Here is a 20,134-nt window from a genome sequence, read left to right on the forward strand (position 1 = left end):
GGGAATACATACCCTATTTTTGAACTTGAGCACGTTATCAATCATTTGAAACTCAGTTGTTTTCCCTTCACATATTTGTTGACTCATTTTCTGGCACCACAAATCTTCTACTTGCTTCTCTTTTATTTCATTGAGGAGATTAGGTTGAATTTCCAATCTGGCCACTCGACTCCCTATCACCTCAATTTGTTTCCTTTGAAACTCTCCATGTAACTCTATCTGAGTGGTGAGATGAGCTATGACAATCTTTCTACTGAAGGGATCAGCTACCACATTTGCTTTACCCGACTGATATTTAATATCACATTCATAACTTCGACTAGCTCCAACCATCTTCTTTGTCACATATTCAAGTCTTTCTGAGTAAAAAAATATTTTAGACTTTTATGGTCGATGTAGATATTACATTTAACTCCATATAAATAATGCCTTCAAATTTTTAAAGCAAAAACCACTACCGCTAACTCTAAATTATAGGTAGGGTAGCGTGTTTCATAATCTTTTAACTGCCGAGAGGCATATGCTATCACCTTACCCCTCTGCATTAGCACAGCTCCTAAGCCATTATGCGAGGCATCGTAATAAATATCATAGTCTACACCCTTCTCTGGTAATACTAAAATAGGAGTTGTAGTCATCCGCCTTTTTAGCTATTGGAAACTCTTTTCACAAGTATCAGTATATAGAAAAGGAGTTCTTTGTCTAGTAAGAGTTGTAAGTGGCTTGGCCAACCGAGCAAACCCTTGTACAAATCTCCTGTAATAGCTGGCTAGCCCTAAAAAGCTTCTGATCTCTTTCACCATCTTCGGTCTCGCCCATTCAAGTATTGTTTCCACTTTACTGGGGTCTACAGCTATACCTTCCTTAGTAACCACATGTCCCAAAAATACTACTCGGTCCAACCAGAATTCACACTTAGAGAATTTGGCATACAATTTCTTTTCTCTCAATCTTTGTAGCATAAATCTCAAGTGTTCAATATGTTCTTCTTCTGATCTGGAGTATATCAAGATATCATCAATAAATACCATCAAGAATTTGTCAAGGCAATCATGAAATACTCGATTCATTAAATCCATAAAGATTGTTGGGGCATTAGTCAATCCAAAGGGCATTACCACAAACTCGTAGTGCCCGTAGCAAGTCCGAAAAGCTGTCTTTGGAATATCTTGCTCTGCAATCCTTACCTGATGATAACTCGACCTTAAGTCAATTTTGGAGAATATAGAAGCTCCCTTCAATTGATCAAATAAATCATCAATTCGAGGCAACGGGTATTTATTCTTCACTGTCAGTTTATTCAACTCTATGTAATCTATGCATGTACGAAGCGATCCATATTTCTTTTTGACAAATAGTATGGGCATTTCCTAAAGAGAGTGACTGGGTCTAATAAAACCCTTTTCTAAAAGTTCTTGCAACTATTTCTTTAATTTTTGTAATTCAGTTGGAGCCATCCGGTAGGGGGCCTTTGAAATTAGGGTTGAGTCAAGTTCTAACTCTATACTGAACTCCAACTTTCTCTCTAAAGGTAAACCTGATAGCTCATTAGGAAAAATATCTGAGAAATCTCATACTATTGGGACATCTTGAACACCTAATCTTTGAATATCACGCCATGCACCATATGAGCTAAATATCCCGTACACCCATTTTTCAATAATTTTTGTGCCTTTACACTACTGATCATCATACTAGGTTGATGGCCCTCTCCGAAACTAAAGTGATCCTTATTGTCGAGTTGGAATCGAGCCTTTTTCTTTCTACAGTCAATCTCGACTCTATACCTTTCTAAGAAATTTATGCCTAGGATAATAGCAAAATCGGGCATATCAAAGACAATCAAGTTCACCTTTAACTCTCTCCCATGTATCACTACCTTCTGGTCCCTTAACATCTTATTAATAATCACACTCCCAACATCCAGCATCTCAACTCTAATGGAATAGGTAGATCTAATAGGCATTAAACCTACCCTTTCAATAACCCCTAGTGTAATACAGAAGTGTGTAACTCCTGAATCAATCGATGCATACAAGGAAACATAGTGGAATAAGAGCTAACTAGTAACAGCAGATGGGTTAGCCTCCGCCTAACTATAGGTAGCTGTATAGACTCGTGTATTCGTACCTCTCCCTAGCTACATTGGCAGAATCAGAATTTGTTGTGGCTGTATCAAGACTAGTACCTCGATACTCTGGCAATCCTTTGTTATATGTCCTGGTTGTCTGTATCTATAACAAATCACCTGTTTCTACTGGTACTAATATTCCCCACTATGACGTCTCCCACAAATTTGACACTGGGGAATATTTTCTTTTCTAGGCTTTTTGTCACTCTTTCCGCCTTTTCTATTTGCTTTTGACTGAAATTTTCTTTTTCCCCTATTGTTTATGAAATTGGAGCCAATTGAACTACCCTATGATGTTGTAGCAGGTGCTGAAACAGTTAACGAAGCAGGTAAAGCTGACCAACTTGGCATCACTATTTGGGGTACTGTCACTAATAGTGGTGTTGTCATAGAAGATGTATTCCTGGGTAGCTTATTAACATATACCTCCAACCTCAATGTTCTCTCCAATGCCTTTGCATAAGTTTGAGGAGGTTATGGTTCAGTTAGCACATGCAAGGCTATCTTCGATCTAAGGCCCTGAAGAAATCTATCCAGTTAGAGACTAGGTGTACTCACCATACCTGAAGCAAAACTAGATAGGACATCAAAACGGGTAGAATAATCTTTTACTGAACCCTCCCCCTGCTACAAAGAAATGAACTCCTGGACTTTGACTACTACCATATCAATTGTTCTGTATTGGGCCTCAAATGCCCTTCTAAAGTCATGTCAGGTTAGCAGATCCACACTTTTGGTTTCTTTAACTAGGTCCTACCATACACGGGCCTCTCCCCTCATCAAGAAACTAGCATACTAAACTTTTTCTCTATCAGTCATAGGAAATAAATCCATGGTACTTTCTACCTGCTTGATCCACTTATCAGCCACTAAAAGATCTTAGTACCTTTAAATTCAGGAGGGGTATGCTGACTAGGTAAGGAATAAATAGGCTCAAGCCGCCTTTGAGCTCCAACTTCTCCTCTTCTCTCATTCCTCATTTCATTTCTGATTTCTTCTATGACCTACTCACGAATCTCACTTCTAATCTCATCTCGAATGACATCTCTGGCTATATTTTCAGGTGTGGGTCTATCTTAACTCTTGGTCAACATCTGACGGACTATATCTCTTATTTCTGCTAGCCCAAATCCTGAACCACCTGACGGGGTAGGGTTAGACGACTTTCCCATCTCTTTCTAAATACCCCTTCCATAACCTCATCCTTGTCTTGTGGTACTCCTCATCTAATAACTGCATAAGTGTAATTACATAAGGATTTTATCATTCTATTATTTGAATACAGGCAAGAAAACAACCTACTACAGTCGATTCTCGGGAGTTGATCTATGAGACATGAGGGGCACCTATGCAATACTAGAATGCAAAACTATAGATATATTATATTATATTATATTATATTACAACACATTCTATTATATCTACCTTTAAGCGCCCAAAATCACGCTCTGATACCAAAAATGTAACTTCTCCTAACCATTAGGTGTGTTACAGAAAAATGGCAAGAGTTCCCTATTTTAGAGAGCCCGGAGAAATTTTTTAATGCCCTGTAACACTCATAATTAGCAAATTCACACAAATCAGCCGTACCAATCGACTGGATTTTCATCACCATAATCACAATTAACAAAATAAATACTTAATAGTAACCATCATAAAAATTATCACCCACAGAAACTTTATAACCAATTTCAATGACTAGTCATATATATATACATATATAGATATAGTTATACACAATCACATATATACATATAGGAAACAAAATATGTACATATCCACCAATATCTATATCAAGTATATATATATTTGCATATATTCACATATACATCAAAAACACATAAATCAACAAAAGTATAGTGCCTTCCTCCCTCATGTCTCACTAGTGCTCCCTAAGAATCTTTGTTGCAACTCTTTACCTGTAAAATATTAAATTAAACGAAGTGAGCGACCATGGCTCAATAAGAAGATTATACTCAATACTCAAAGTATTTCATATCAGTACTAATCTCTTCCATACTCAGCGTGTATGGGCTATTTACAAACAAAATAATTGACACGGAACACGTATCAAACACATATCATAATTCTCTTTTTTCACCCATTTATTCATTTCCTTACTATACAAAAATGATTCATTCGTTATGATTTATGTATGTATAAGTGTCATGACTTTTCTATTTTCTGATCATACATCTTTCTCAACTCTTTATCAGCCACATAGGCTTGCATGCATGATTCTAATGCTAATGACTTTCATAAAATATTTGCTAATTCTTTCTCTTTTTTTTTTGTTTGTCAAATATTTTCATTGACCGGTCTAGACTACATAGGACAGTACTCGCAGTCACCATACAAGGTACAATCCTCTCTTACACGTATATTTCTTTATTTTTTTCTTTGCCGTCCATATAGTACAACTGACAATTTATTTGTTATCCACACAGTACAACTAATATCTTTATTTGCTGTCCACACAATACAACTAATATCTTTCTTTATTGTCCACACAATACAACTCCCGTGCAAGGATTTTAAGCATTTTCTACTTTCTTGTATCATATAAGTCATTATAAAACCAAAAATACTTGTTTTCCATTTTCTGAAAACATGCATAACTTAGAAAATTTTTTCCTTTTTTTTTATTTTTCTGAAATCATGCATATGCTATGATTCCTCATGTATGCATGTATAACCATAATATAAAATATGCCCATTTATTGTTTTCCCTTATTCTTTTCACTCTTTATCAAACATCATATTATTTTCTCACCCATTTATATATATCTCATGTATAAAATTAATTTCAAATATACAATATAGGGTTAATGTAGGGGTTATTCCACATATCATGCACATAATTAAGCAAAAATTAACCTACATCACATTCAATGACACTTTTACCCTTATGGTTAAAAATTACATGCTTACCTTTAATGCAAATTCTTTCATCAATTCATCATTTCTCACATATTCAACACACAAAATCTACTAAGCTATCTCCAAAAATATGAAATGTCTAAAATACCCTTATGACAAAATTACATCATAAGCCCTAATGAATTCCTTTAATCTTTTAAGCATAAATCACCTTAATTCTAATACCTTACACACTTATATAAGTAAATGTTATTTAAATAACTTAACTCAAATTACTTCAAGTATGTAAAGTATGAAATTCTTATATTTTCTTTGCTAATTAGGTGATTTAAGCCTACCATCCTTCTTTTCTTCTTCCTAGCAACCTTAATCAACCAAAAACATAATCATCCATCAAAACTCTAAACTTCACATCTCTTAAAAATTAAATTTTTTACCTTAGAATTTACCAGAATTGATAGATCTACACTTTTTATAACTGGAGGCTCTGAAAATTAGGTGATTTAGTTAGGTCTTTTGATGAATTTTTGCTTGAAGAAAAAGCTTTAGTAAAATTATGGATATTCTCAGCCAAGGTAGAAGAAAATGAATAGTTGTATGGTTTTATAAGCATTTTGGACTAATTTACCCTTAACCTTTTCCAAAAATGACTATTTTATCCTTAGCCAATTACCAAAAACCCTTAGCACCATTATATAATTTCAAGTGTCTATTCAGTTTACATTCCCACTTTGTCTCTTAAATCCTTCTAAAATGACCATTTTACCCCGTTTAAAAGTTATTGCTCATTTAGTAGTTTTCTATAATTCTTTTATAATTTCTTTAAACAATAAGTTATAAAATTAACTCTAGGGGTAATTTTGGAAGTAGAGTTTACTAACATACCTGAATCCGGGTGTTACACAAGACAATGAAATATATTTTAAAAATTTAATTAGAGAAACCCCAAAATCCTTACCAAGGATTAAGTATAGATAATAATTTCATGAATATGCGATAAACAACTATAGGCTATTTAAAGAACAATACTTGCATTGGATGATGCCTTCAAACCTTTGTATGGCTTTTGAGATCACTATCCAACCCACAACTAAGGCATTGCCTTGCTATACACATGAAACATGGACTTGGAAAAGCTAAACCATGCACTAGAGGCTATTAGGGCTCTATGGATAGTGTATTTGTGTATTAGGATTCATGTATGATGGCTAAAGTTTGCAACAAAAACTTTTACAATTTTGAAATCGTGTTCGTATAAATAAAAGGCACCATGAATGTTCATGCACTAAAGGCATGCACAGTCATTCCTTTTTACTAAACATGAACAATTTTTCATGTCACATGTTGGTCATTCACAGTCTAGTTAAGGTCAAACTAAGCTAATTCATCCTATCAGATAAGCCCAATTTCATCTAGAATTCATACCATGCTTTATACACTAAGATTACCACCAAATAATCCACTGCTTTAGAGTTTGAATCAACTTCTATATATGAGTAACCCATAAGCTCTCTATCAAACTAGTAGTATCTGAATTTGGGTAGAATTCAAACACATACCAAGTTTGGACTCTAGCAAGGCATAACGACCACTTGACTAACACAGTGTCAATAAACTACTCTTAGCTTTGTCAACTACATGCTTGCATACAATTTGATCTCTTCATCAATCGTTATCTCTTACGGATAAGACATTAGTGATAGACATCAATCTCAATGACTCGATATAAAATGATAGACATCAATAACATAATAACTTGGATCAAATTACTACCTAATCCCACTATAACTATAGAATTAGGTGGTTATAATGTCTTTTAGTATTCTTATTCAAGATATCACCTCTTGTGCATGGTGAGTGACAAATCCTTTATTGATCCACCATAGCCTCTATATAGTATCTGCTGAACACGTTTATAATGTGCACCAATATGTTATAATAAGTTGTTAGCTAACAATTTCAAGAAGTGAGAATTGTCGCCACCTTTTGGTAGGATCCCTCAACACAATGATAATCTCATCATTATTAATTGTGCTCTTGGTTATAGTAATATCGAGATTACATACATTTTTTAGAATAACCATCTAATGTGTCATAAAGTTCCCACTATCAATCATCTGATTCGTTTGCAAATATTTACAATTCTAATGACATATTATCTTACAAATATATTATATTTCTTACAAACATATTATGTTTAACATTGACACACGTAAACAATAAAATACATTTTATTAATAAATGAATAAATTAAATAATCACAAATGTACAAAATGATTGGCTTTAAGGCACTATCCAAAAATCTCCCATTTGCATTATGACCAATCGCTCATATGTCTAATGTTATATGCGGCTATGTGTTTACTATGCTTCTCCTATGTTAGAGACTTGGTTAGCGGGTCAACCAAATTGTCATCTGTATCAACCCTTGTAATCTATATATTTCCATGTTGAATGATTTCTCGCATTAGGTGATATCGTTTGAGTATGTGTTTAGACCGTTAGTGAGACCTTGGTTCCTTTGTTTAGGCAATGGTTCCATTATTTTCATGATAATGCTCAATTGGCTCAACAATGCTAAAAACCACTCTAAGTTTTGTAATGAACTTCTTGATCCAAATAGCTTTCTTTGTCATTTCGAAGAAGATAATGTACTCAGACTCTATTATAGAATCAACAACTATACTTTGCTTAGAGCTTTTCTAGCTAATTACACCACTATTCAAATAAAACACAAATCTTAACTGGGATTTGAAATCACCTTGATCAATCTAAAAACTAGCATCATTATATCCTTGTATAATGAGCTAAATCTCTCCTTAATAATCAAGAAAATATTTTTAGTTCTTCTTAGGTGCCTGAGGATATTTTTGACAACTTTTTAGTGTCTTTCACCTAAATTAGATTGATATCTACTACAAATGTTTAATACATATGAGACATTAACCTTTGTACATAATATGACGTATATAATGGATCTTATAACAAATGCATATGAGATCCAACTCATTTTGTCCTCTTAGATTGTGTCTAATGACCAATCTCTTTTGAGAGACATACACCATAGGACATGTACAAGAATCCTTTCTTGGATTCTTCCATATTGAATCTAGTCAATACCTTATTTATGTACATGTTTTAACTTAAACCAAACAACTTATGTGATCTATCATTGTAGATCTTAATGTTGAGGATGTAGGCTGCCTCCTATAACTCTTTCATGGAACTTAGATAACCAAGTCTATACCCAATGCAAGTTTAGTATGTCATTTCCAATAATCAATATGTCATTGACACACAATATCATAAGTATGATGACAGTCTCTCTGACCTTTTTATGCATACAATGTTCATCTTTGTTTTTGATAAAGTTTAACTCGCACACAATTGACTAAATAAATATTCCAGCTCCTCGAAGTTTGCTTAAGTCCATAAATAGACTTTTTTAGTTACCTTATCTGCTTGTCAAGTAAGAAAGAAACCATTAGGTTATGTCATATACACATCATCTATATGGTTACCATTTAGGAAGACAGACTTGACATCCATCTACTAGATTTTATAGTTGTGATATGCAATTATAACAAACATAATCTTAATAGACTTAAGTATCATAATCGATGAAAAGATTTCACATACTCAATGTCATACTTCTTAGTGAGACTTTTGGCAACCATTCGTGTTATATAGGTATGTAAATTACCTTCAATGTTGATTTTCTTTTTGAAAACCTATTTGCATCCTACAGATCTTACCCTTTCAAGTATATCCACTGAAGTCTATACTTGATTTTGGTAAATGGAATATATTTCAAATTTTATGACTTTAAGCCATTTCCCATAGTCTAGACTCGAAATAACATCAACATAAGTCATAAGCTCATCATCATATATGACCATTACATTACTGTACTAAGTCAAAAGGAAACTAAATCTCTCTAGCTTATGGCATACTTAGCTAAACTTACATAACTCTTATGTATGTTGAGTTGGTTCACTAGATTCCATCTAAAGTAGAGTGACCTCTTTATTATAAGAAACCATCAGTAATGACACATCATCTTGTCTAACATTTGTAGTATCTTATGGCATTAGAATTTCATCAAGTTTCACCTTCCTCTCTCTAGTTTCATTGACAATAAATTCTTTCTCAAGAAAAACGCTGGTTTAAACAACAAATAATTTTGCTATATTTGGATGGTAGAAATAGTATCCCTTAGTTTCCTTTAGGTACCTCACAATGATACATTTTTCATATTTGACATTCTGCTTGTTCAAAGTCAATTTCTTGAAGTTTTGTATGAAGTTTTGTTCATAAATTTAGATAGGACATGGTTCAATATGTAAACAGTTATTTCCAAGGCATGACACTATAATAATAAAGGTAGATTTGTGAAAATCATCATGGTCCTAACCATTTCCATCAAGGTCTTGTTTCTCTATTCAAATACATTATTGTGTTATATGGAATTTCGAATTGGTTTCACGTTGTTATGTTAAAATTGACTTTAAGTTGCATTGTTGAGTGCTTCAAAGGTTGCTATTAGTGTGAGGATGGTTTACGTGTCATATTTCTTTACCTAGGCAATGTGGTTTGCCAAAAATTGGAGAATTTTTTGGGTTTCTCTATCATAGGAAAAATCTAGAGAATTCAAGCTTAGAAAATACCATGCATGGCTGGCTCCAAGCCGTGCATAGGGTGGTCAGATGATAGCTTCTTCAGTACCACCCTGAGATAGTGTTTTCAAGCATGATTGGACATTTATGTCCAAGTTGTGCCTTTCCTTGGAACTTCTATGGAATTATGTTACTGAACATGATTGGGCATCCCATGTCTAAGTCGTACCTTTGCATGATTTCCAAACGTGCCTGTAGTTTCCAACTGTGCTATCTACTGTGTATACTTCTAGAATTTTGTTAAATTTTAAATGCATGTTGGACACTATACCTGCACGCACCTAATAAAGTAGAGAAGATCAATTTGGTCTTCTTTTGTTAAATTGGGATTGAATTGAGATTTTTTTAACCTTTGAATCAGTGTATCTGTATTTATACACCATATGAATCATGTGTATCCGTATTGGATCTGATCGTAGCATCTTAAGTCAAAATATTACTTCATACACTAGTACGATCTTATGATAAGTTATTAACTATGATTTAATGCTCATGTGATTTATCATTATTGGTCACATTCGAAAAATGGTTCTTTAACTATTGATCCATACCAATACCCTAATGACATGACTATCATCGTCACCCACACTAATGTCATCTCATGATATTCAATAGAGATATTCGATATGTTTGCTATGTGATATAATTACCCAAGTTATGTCACATCTGTAGGGAACAATTCAATGACTCAGTTTGTCTATTAAGTGAGTCATCTGTACAGTTCATATACTTACTTTATATCATCATAAATAAAGGAAACAACTCATGCATATGAACAAAAAGACTACTTCTTTTATTAGCAAGTCATGACAAGTGTACATATGAGATAAAATGTCTTAAAACTGAAAATACGAATGGTTCCTAGTGTATACATTAACACAATGCCCACTTGCACTAAAGCCATTCGTTGTTGTATCATATACCTCTCTTCTTAAGATAATGGTACAGTTGTTTTAGTGTTATCGCCTTAGTTAGTGGGTTAGCTATGTTTTCTGTTGACATTCCAACAAATTCTCTCAAAATGTGATACTTTCACTAAATATGTTTAGACTTCTAGTATGCCTTTACTTTATTTGCTTGTGTAATAGCACCGATATTGTCATAAAACATGGTTATTGTATAAGCCATGTTTAAAACCACACCAAGTTCAGATATAAACTTACACATCTATACAACCCTTTTTGTTGCTTCCGATGTAATAATATACATAACTTCTATAGTGGAGTTAGCTATGGTTGACTATTTGAAAATCTTCCAACTAATTGCAATCCCCATTACAAATAAAAATAAGCCCTAACACGGATTCCAAATGCCTTTGAATGTTTAGCTCTAAACACCTATAACGTAGAAACTGAGGCTTCAACAAAGCTTTTATCAGCTCCCAATCTCCCACAATTGGTTGTCCCCTCATCTAAATTGCTCTTGATGCCTTTGCCACCATACACTAGCTCCTCCTATTAATTTATAAGCTACCAAACTTACTTTTTGTACTTGCTCAATCTACATAATATCAAAAAATCGCTCCATTTCATAGAACCAATCAAGAAATTGCTCAATATCCATTACACTATTGAAACTAGGAAGATCAACCTTGAGTTTGTAAGGTTCACAATTTTGATAAGCTCTCCTCCCTCTTAATTGTGGCTCCAAGATATGATCACCTTTTGATCATGCATATTCGGCCACCTCTTCACTTTCGGCCTCCAAACCTACCCCAAGCCTACTTACCACCCAAGAAGCTAAGGAGCATGAATTGCCAACAATGCACCAGCCCAAGGATGTCATCTTCTTCATTTTTGGCCCAAAACCACTTTTGGGTATAGTCTCATTATATGCACCTAAGGTCCAAGTGAATAGCTTGCTCCAATTGATCCAAAAGTGTGACTTTGGAAGTCTATCAATGGCCCAAACCTCCAAGCATCATTTTGAGGAGCCCAAAATTGGGTTTTAGTTATATTGGAACTAAATTAGAAATTGGTTGTTTTATAGTTAGGAAACATAATTTCTAAAGTTAAGAAAAAACAACTAACTTTTGTCTTTAGTTAATTACTGTGTATGGGCTTGGTTTAGAATGAATGACTCAGCTTAATTCATGCATTTTTAGTTGACTTTTGTGGGAAAATATTGTATCCATTGCCGCCACTTCTTTCCTATAAAAAGGGGTGGCTATACTCTTGTAAAGGTTAGACACTTGAATTTTATGAAACATTGAATCAAAAGCTTGTTGGCTTTTCTTCTCTATTTTCTTTTATCCAATTTATTCTTAGTAGAAGAGTTGGTGGTGGAAGACCGCAAGGTTGGTGGAATCTCCTTTATGCCTTGCTCAATGTTTATTTTTTTGCCTTAAAATCCAAATTGATTGCATGTGAATGCATTTGAAGTTGCATGGCAGAGAGTTGCAAAATAATTACAGTTTTGCCATTAACTTTGTCACACATTTCAATTGCTTTATCTGATGAATTATGATTACTGTCATAGCTTGATAGAAAGTTCTTTGAGTCCGCTTTGCATTTATATAACTTCGGTGTGAATTGGAGATCATTTGGATGGTTAAATTTGAAAAAGAAAAAAACTATCCAACCATAAGAACAGTGATACTAGGATTTGTGCTGTGTGTTGTTGCATTAGTTTGATGAAAATGCACCAGATTCTTCATCAACTCCTTGCTTAGGTTGTGTAAAAACTTCTTCTCTTCTTGGTTACATTCACCTAGCAAGAATTGGAACTGTCCTTGGTAGATTAGGAGCAGTTTCTGTACGCTGTGATATGGATAGGTTGGCTTGCATCTCATTGACCCATGTAGTTAGTCCCTCCATTGTTCTAACTAATGATGCGATTTGTTGCTATAAACTAGCATGTCAATCTAAATTTTCTCCATGCCCAGCCATCTACAAGACTTTGATATCATTTGATACAGGACAAGCGTTGATGGGGTTGTGATATCATTCACAAGGATGCTTAAGGTTAATATTGTTCAATAGACGCAAAGGCATAACAAGAATTTTTGCAAGCTCTGCAAAGGAATTCTTAAGAAAACTCAAATAAGAAGTTCTATTGATAACTTAAATTGAATGCTTTGAATAACAAAACTCATGCCTTTTTTTTTTTTTTTGATAAGTAATGATTTTATACCAATAGAAAAGAATGTACAAATGGCTTATCTAGGACAAAGCCCTTAGATTAAGCCTAACACAAGCATACCATAGAACAAGCCTCTAGGTTATGCCAAAAACACCATGTAAACACTTGAAATACTCAAACTGGAACAAAGGGAACCAAAGCTACAACACAATTTCAAACTTACTAAGAGGAGTACAATCACAAGAAAAACTAAATCCACTATATTACAATCTGAAAACTGAAACTAAGTCACCATACTAGCATGAACTAGAAACAAGAATCACATATGACACACCACATACATATTCGACAATTTTGAAGTGCTAATGGAAGATTGATCTTGGCAAGTCCCATATCGAAGCAATCCTTTACATTAGCTTATTTCTCCTAACTAGACTAGAAAAACATAAAACATATAGAAAGTTATTTTAATTAAACTTCCTAAACTTATTATTTCCTACATCAAAATAGGACACCTACTAAAAATAAAAACATGACTCTTAACTAATTTATGAAAACTAATATTAATAAAACTATTAATTAAATAAGATTTAGGAACCCTTATTTCATATGCATAAGGCTTCTTTTTTGGTTCGTGTCATCATGTACGTCTATGTCATCATGCCACATTACCAAATAGGTTGCCACACCATGTGCCATGTCATCCTTGGGTGCCACATCATCCATCTTCCTTTGGATTATTTCTCCAACATTTTGAATGCTTTCCACCCTACCACCCTCTTTCCTTGGTCCTCTATTACAAGGTGCCTTTGTTGGTGATCATTCCATTGGAGAAAACATCCTCTTTCGCCAAGAGCTCATGCATAACTACCACAAAGACTTGAAGGACAAGAAATGTGCTATCAAGATTGACCTTATGGAATGGTGAGTTTACTTTTCTATGGTATGATAATTGGCACCCTAAAGGTCCTCTCCTTGATTCTTATAGCATGCGCCTTGTGTTTGATTTGGGTCTTAGCTACATGGCATAGGTAAAGGACATTATTACAGATGGGATATGGTCTTGGTCGACTTCAAACTCTATTGATCGTGTGGAGTTGAAAGATATTCATTTAAAGTCTCTTAGAAAGGCTGAAGACTTTGCCATACAGTGGTGCATTTTCATCAAACTAATGCAACAACACACAACACAAATCCTGGAACCACTGTTCATATGTTAGGGCAGTTTTCTCCTTTTTCAAAATTAACAGCCCAAATGAACTCCGATTCACACCAAAGTTATATTGATGCAAAGAGGACTCAAAGAACTTTCTATAAAGTTGTGGCAGCATTCAAAACTCATCAAATAAAGCAGTCAAAATGTGTAACAAAGTTAGTGGCAAAACTTTAATTATCCCACAACTCTCTGCCATGCAACTTCAATACATACACATGCATTCAAATTTAGATTTCTAAGGAAACACAAACAAATTATCCAAGGCATAAAGGAAGTTCCACCAATCTTGGGGTTTTCCACCACCAATTCTTCCACCAAGAATAAATTGGGTAAAGGAAAATGAAGAAAGAAAAGCCAACAAGCTCTCAACTTCAATCTTTTATAAAAATCAAGTAACTAACCCTTTTACAAAGTATGGCCACCTTTATATAGGGAAGAAGTGGTAGTAAGTATAAGTTTACATAGTCTTGTAATACAAAACAATAAGCTAAGCCGTTAATTCACTCTAAACCACACAAAATAAACCATGTCATACTTTAAATAAATGCAATAAGACAAAATGGCACTATTATTTCCATAAAAGGTGGATTCTTGTCTCCACCAAAGCTTTTCTTTTTTCTATTTTCATCCAACTCTTCCAATTAGGCTTTGAGCACCTTTTTGGGCTTCAAAATGGAGTGATGGATTGCTGCAACTTCACTTGGGCTTGGGTCTTTAGGACCTACTAATTCATGAGAGTTTTGGGTGCAAGTAATAGCATTGCGCCCATAAGTAAAGGTATGCCAAGGTGGAAAGGTAATGAATCTTTGGGCTTGCATGAAGCTAATTCTTCCTTCTCAATGGTAGCTTGAGCCAAATGGAGATTTGATAGAGACTTGGAAAGATGGAGATCAAGGTGCTGATCAAGTGCAACAAAGCAAGTATTCCCAAGATCCTTTGCAAGGAATCAGTGGTCCAATGACTAGAGCAAGGACAAAGAAGATGAAAGAGGCTTTACAAGGCTTAATCATGGAGATGCATGACAAAGAGGCTGTTCTAAAAGTTTCCAATGCTACACCAAGGATAATCACTTATCTTTATGTGCAAGATAATGGACAAGGCTTAGAACTTGAAGAATAAAGCTTGGAGTCCATGATATAATTCCAGGCCACATGGCCTAAGCTAAAGAAAGGCATAAATAAAATGATTAGGTGTTTTGGGTTGTCAGATTTTAAGTTAAGGCTAAATATACATGTGAAAGACTTAACTTTTTTTTTTTGGTAAATAATATAGTATTAGACCAAAAAGAGCCTTACCATGGGACAAGACCCCAGGTTAAGGAAAAAGGCCTTGCCTTGGACAAGTCCCAAGCTAAAGCATGGAGAGATCTAATGACATGCACTACAACAACTTAACTAAGTCACCACACATAGAAAAACTCACAAGCATTATACTAGATACAAGTATCTCATTTGTCAAAAGTTACAATCGTACATCACATTCAATGTCCAAACAACTTTGAAGAGCTAATGTAAGATAGATCTTGGCAAGTCCCATATCGAAGCAATGGTGTCATTTATGTGTGAGCTTGGGATGTTTGATAAGGGAGAGATTCTAGCCCTCACACAATCCCTTATAGTAGCAATAATTCTTTCTTGCGGAGATTTACTTCTACCAAAGAAAACATTGTTTCATTCACATCAAACATGGTATATAGTGGCCCCAAAACAAAGTTTGCAAATGATGTGGAGTAGAGAATCCCCCCTCCATTTGTCAGCACAATAAAGTACAAGAGAGCCCCATTGTTGGTGGGGATTATCCAAGAGGCATAGACCTGTAATATAATTCCAAATGAAGGCTGAGTAGGAGCATTGAAAGAATAGGTGTTCCATGCTTTTTTTTTTTGGTAAGTAATGATTTTATACCAAAGATAAAAGGATGTACAAATGGTTTATCTAGGACAAAAACCCCTAGATTAAACCTAACACAAGCATACCTAGGACAAATCCCTAGATTATGCCAAAACTCAACATGGTACAAAGAGCATCAAAGCTACAACACAAAACAAAAAAAAAAAACACTAGAAGGCAAACAACCACAAGGACCAATGGAAGCAAAGCAACCTGAAATAAGACTCCATACAAAGGAATCTCACACGTAAAGCTAGAAACAAGTATCACAAGAGACACAACACATACAATATTCGACACTCAATTGAAAGGCTAACAGAATATTGATCTTGGCAAATCCCATATCAATGCAATGGAGTCATTTATGAATGAGCTTGGAATGTTTGATAAGGATGACGTTCTAGCCCTCACACAATCCTTGATGGCGGCAATGATCCTATCTTCCGGAGATTTGCTCCTACCAAAGAGAACATGGTTTCTTTCACACCAAATGTAGTATATAGTGGCTCCAAAACATAGCTTGCAAATGATGTGGAGAAGAGTATCACCCTTCCATTTTTTTGCATAAAAAGGAACAAGAGTGCCCCATTGTTGGGGGGGATTATCCAAACAACAAAGAGTAGCAATATAATTCCAAATGGAGGCAGAATAGGAACATTGAAAGAATAGATGGTCCATGCTTTCCGGAGCCGAATTGCAAAGTCCACACACATTGTTTGGAATGATGTCGAGGTTATGTAGCTTATCCTCGGTTTTCATACCACCTTTAATACCCATCCATGCAATGAATGAGTGCCTAGGGAAGTGTCTTTTGAACCAAATGATAGTATGCCACGGAACCTTAGCTTTGGATTCCCTTATGCTGTTCCAAGCCAACTTGATGGAGAATTGACCATTTGAGCTTGGTTTCCACCAAAGGATATCTTCACCATAGGAAGGGGCTAGAATAACGGTATTTTTGATTTCCAAGAGGGCTATAGAATTCATCAAAGGCCATTTCCATGCTTCTTCCTCAATCACCTCCTTTACTTTGCAATGCAACGAAAGCCTTGAGTCATAAACCACCCTAGGACCATACTTGTCAATAAGGGGACCTAAAGGGTGCCAATTGTCATGCCAAAGGTGAGTATTCTGCCCATTTCCCACAATTTTTTGAATTTTTCATTTAATGTTTTTCCTAAGCAAAAGCAATTTCCTCCAAACCCAAGAACAATTGCCATTTGGTTTAACCTCCCAAAAACTCTTGTTACTAAGCCGGTTATCATTGATCCAATCAGCCCATAAAAAGGTACCAGCTTTTTGAAGGAGTTTCCATATATGCTTCATCATTGCGGCCTTGTTCCAAGATTTACTTTTCATAATACCCATGCCACCTTTACCTTCTTGCTATAGGTTATGTCTCCACTCCAAAGGAAATTTCTAAGGTAGCCATCAATTACCTTGTGAACTTTAGTGAGAAGGATAAACGTTGATGACCAATATACTTGGATGCTAAAAAGGATGGCTTTGATGAGAATAAGTCTTCCAGCATAAGAGAGGAACTTACTTTTCCAAGAGGATATCCTAGCCACAATCTTATTAATGAGGGGCTTGCAATCATCAACCTTAAGTTTGGAGGATATCATAGGTACACCAAGGTATTTAAAAGGAAGAGTGCCAAACTCAATGCCAAGAATGGATTTAAGGTGCTCCGCTTCAAAATTATTGACTCCAGAGAGATAAATATTGCTCTTGGATAGATTTGTTCTAAGTCCGGACCATGAATGGAAGCAATCTAATATCTCCTTCATTAGAGATATGGAGCCCACATCCGCCCTACAAAAAATCATGAGGTCATCGGCAAAACACAAGTGAGTGATATTATTTTTCTTACACTTCCAATGATGGCTAAAACAAGCATCTCCTTTAGTTCGCTAAGCATGCAAGAGAGCACCTCCATGGCAATGGAGAAAAGAAGTGGAGAGAGAGGATCCCCTTGCCTTAAACCTCTATTGCTCTTGAAGAAGCCAACAAGTTCACCATTTAGGCCCACCGAATACATAGGACTAGAGATGCAAGTCCTTATCCAAGTAATGAATTTTTGCGACATATCAATGGAATCAAGGACAACAAGCAAGAAATCCCAATTCAAGGTGTCATAAGCTTTCATGATATCAATCTTTATGGCACATTTCTTTTCATGAGTGTCCTTTTGGTAGCTATGCATAAGCTCTTGGCATAATAGGATGTTTTCACCAATGCTACGACCTTCTACAAAAGCACCTTGAGCTTTGTTGATGAACTGCGGAAGAATGACTTTGAGGCAGTTTGCCATGATTTTAGTGATGCATTTGTACAAAGTATTGCAACAAGCAATAGGCCTGAAATCCCTACAAAAAGAAGGGTTAGAGACTTTTGGGACCAGAGCAAGTATAATGCAATTTACCTATTTTAAAAGATAGCCCATTTTAAAGAAGTGCTTGATGGCTTTTACAACATCATCACCAACTATGTTCCATGCTGCCTTGAAGAAGCATGCACCATATCCATCCGGACCCGAGGCCTTGTTATTATCCATGGCAAAAATGGTTTCTTTGATCTCCTCCGCTGAAATTTCTCTTGTGAGCATATCTTTTTCTTCACTTCCTAGCCGAAATTTGACTACTCTTTTGAGCTTCTCAAGGTTCACATTTGAATGCTCCTTTCCATTTAGGACAGATTTAAAGTGATCCACAAATTCCACCTTGACCTCCTCCATGTTGTGTACAAAAGTTCCATTCTCCCTTTGGATCCCATAGATGGAGTTCCTATTTCTCCTACCTTTGATGCTCTTGAAGAAGAACTTTGTATTTTGATCACCTTCCTTCAGCCAATGAACTTTTGACTTTTGTCTAGCCAAAGATTCCTCAGCTAATGAAAGTGATCTATAGGATTCTAAAATTATTTCTTCCTCTCGAGCAAGTTCCTCATCCAAGGGGCTTATTCGGAGTAGCTCTTGGACGTTTTCAAGTTGCCTTCTAGCTTCTAGCACTCTTTCTGAAATGTGGCCAAAAGACTCCTTATTGAACTTTTTTAGCACAACTTTCAGTTTTTTAAGTTTGCTTGTCACATTGAACATGGGGTTGCCTTGTGCTTCTTGGTTCCATACTTCAGCAACAATGTTGAGAAAGTTTTCATGGTGTGTCCACATGTTGAAGAATTTAAAAGGGACTTTCCTCCAATCTTCTAAGGTTCCCATTCTCACCATGCAAGAAGAGTGATCTGATATGGAGGGGTTGAGGAAATGAGCCATAGCATTCAGGAATATATCCTTCCAAGAATCATTAATAAGAGCCCTATCAAGTTTACAAGCAATCCTTCTCTCACCTTCACTACAATTGCTCCAAGTTAGGAGATGACCCATGAACCTTAGGTCATCCAATTCAGCATCCCTCATGCAATTTCTAAGTTCTTCACAGTAGTAATTACCCCAAGTTGCCCCACCAACCTTTTCTTGAGAGTGTTTGATAGAATTAAAATCTCCCAATATAATCCAAGGGGAGTTTTCCATCATATGAGATTTATTTATGAGATTACGCCAAAGAACCTTCCTCTCCATAGGATTATTGCTGCCATAGACTATTGTCACGCCAATGCTAATATTTTCCCTTACAAGTTCCACATCACAATGCATATATTGGGTATCTTCCGCTAAAACTTTGAGTCTAATAGTAGTTTTATTCCATCCAATCCAAATTCTGCCTATAGAACCATCTCTCATATTACTACAATGTTCCCAACCTTCCCAAATGCTAGAGCATACTCTATTGACATTTGTACTTCGAACTTTTGTTTCAAGAATAGCCATGATATCAATTTTATTTTGCAAAATAAATCTACTAACCTCTTTTTGCTTAATAGGAGCATTTAGGCCCCTAATGTTCCAGCATGCTAAATTGGTCATTTATGAGAATTTATGGGGGAGGAGTTTCACCTTTGCTTTACCAATCTCCTCCACTGCGATTTGCTTAGAGTGTCACCCTTCTCCCTTTTGAAATCCACCTCATCAACCTTAATTTTAGCTCCAAAGTGGTTAATTGCTAGAGATTCACAAAGCTCCTGATCGGAAACTTCATCTTTTGAAGGATTCTCCTCCACCAGTTCCAAATTTGAAGGATCGGCCACTTTTGATATTATGGTGCCGGAAAAAGATGCCCTATGATTTGATTCCAATATATTCGGAGGGCCTAATTTCTCATGTGCCTCACCTATCATGATAACCTCCCCTACATTTTGAGCACTC

General features: G+C 35.4%; 1 protein-coding gene across 1 annotated transcript; it reads right to left on the reverse strand.

Annotated features, from left to right (window-relative positions):
- Nucleotides 1-18,123: 18,123 nt before the first annotated feature.
- LOC123219672 lies at nucleotides 18,124-19,612 on the reverse strand. Its single transcript, XM_044641668.1, has 3 exons — nucleotides 18,979-19,612; nucleotides 18,496-18,888; nucleotides 18,124-18,242 (listed from the first exon to the last, which is right to left on the reverse strand). Exons 1-3 carry the CDS (start codon nucleotides 19,610-19,612, stop codon nucleotides 18,124-18,126), a joined length of 1,146 nt encoding a protein of 381 aa, XP_044497603.1.
- Between the last annotated feature and the right edge of the window lie 522 nt (nucleotides 19,613-20,134).

This window comes from Mangifera indica, chromosome 6 (genome assembly GCF_011075055.1).
Source record: "Mangifera indica cultivar Alphonso chromosome 6, CATAS_Mindica_2.1, whole genome shotgun sequence".
NCBI classification, from domain to species: domain Eukaryota; kingdom Viridiplantae; phylum Streptophyta; class Magnoliopsida; order Sapindales; family Anacardiaceae; genus Mangifera; species Mangifera indica.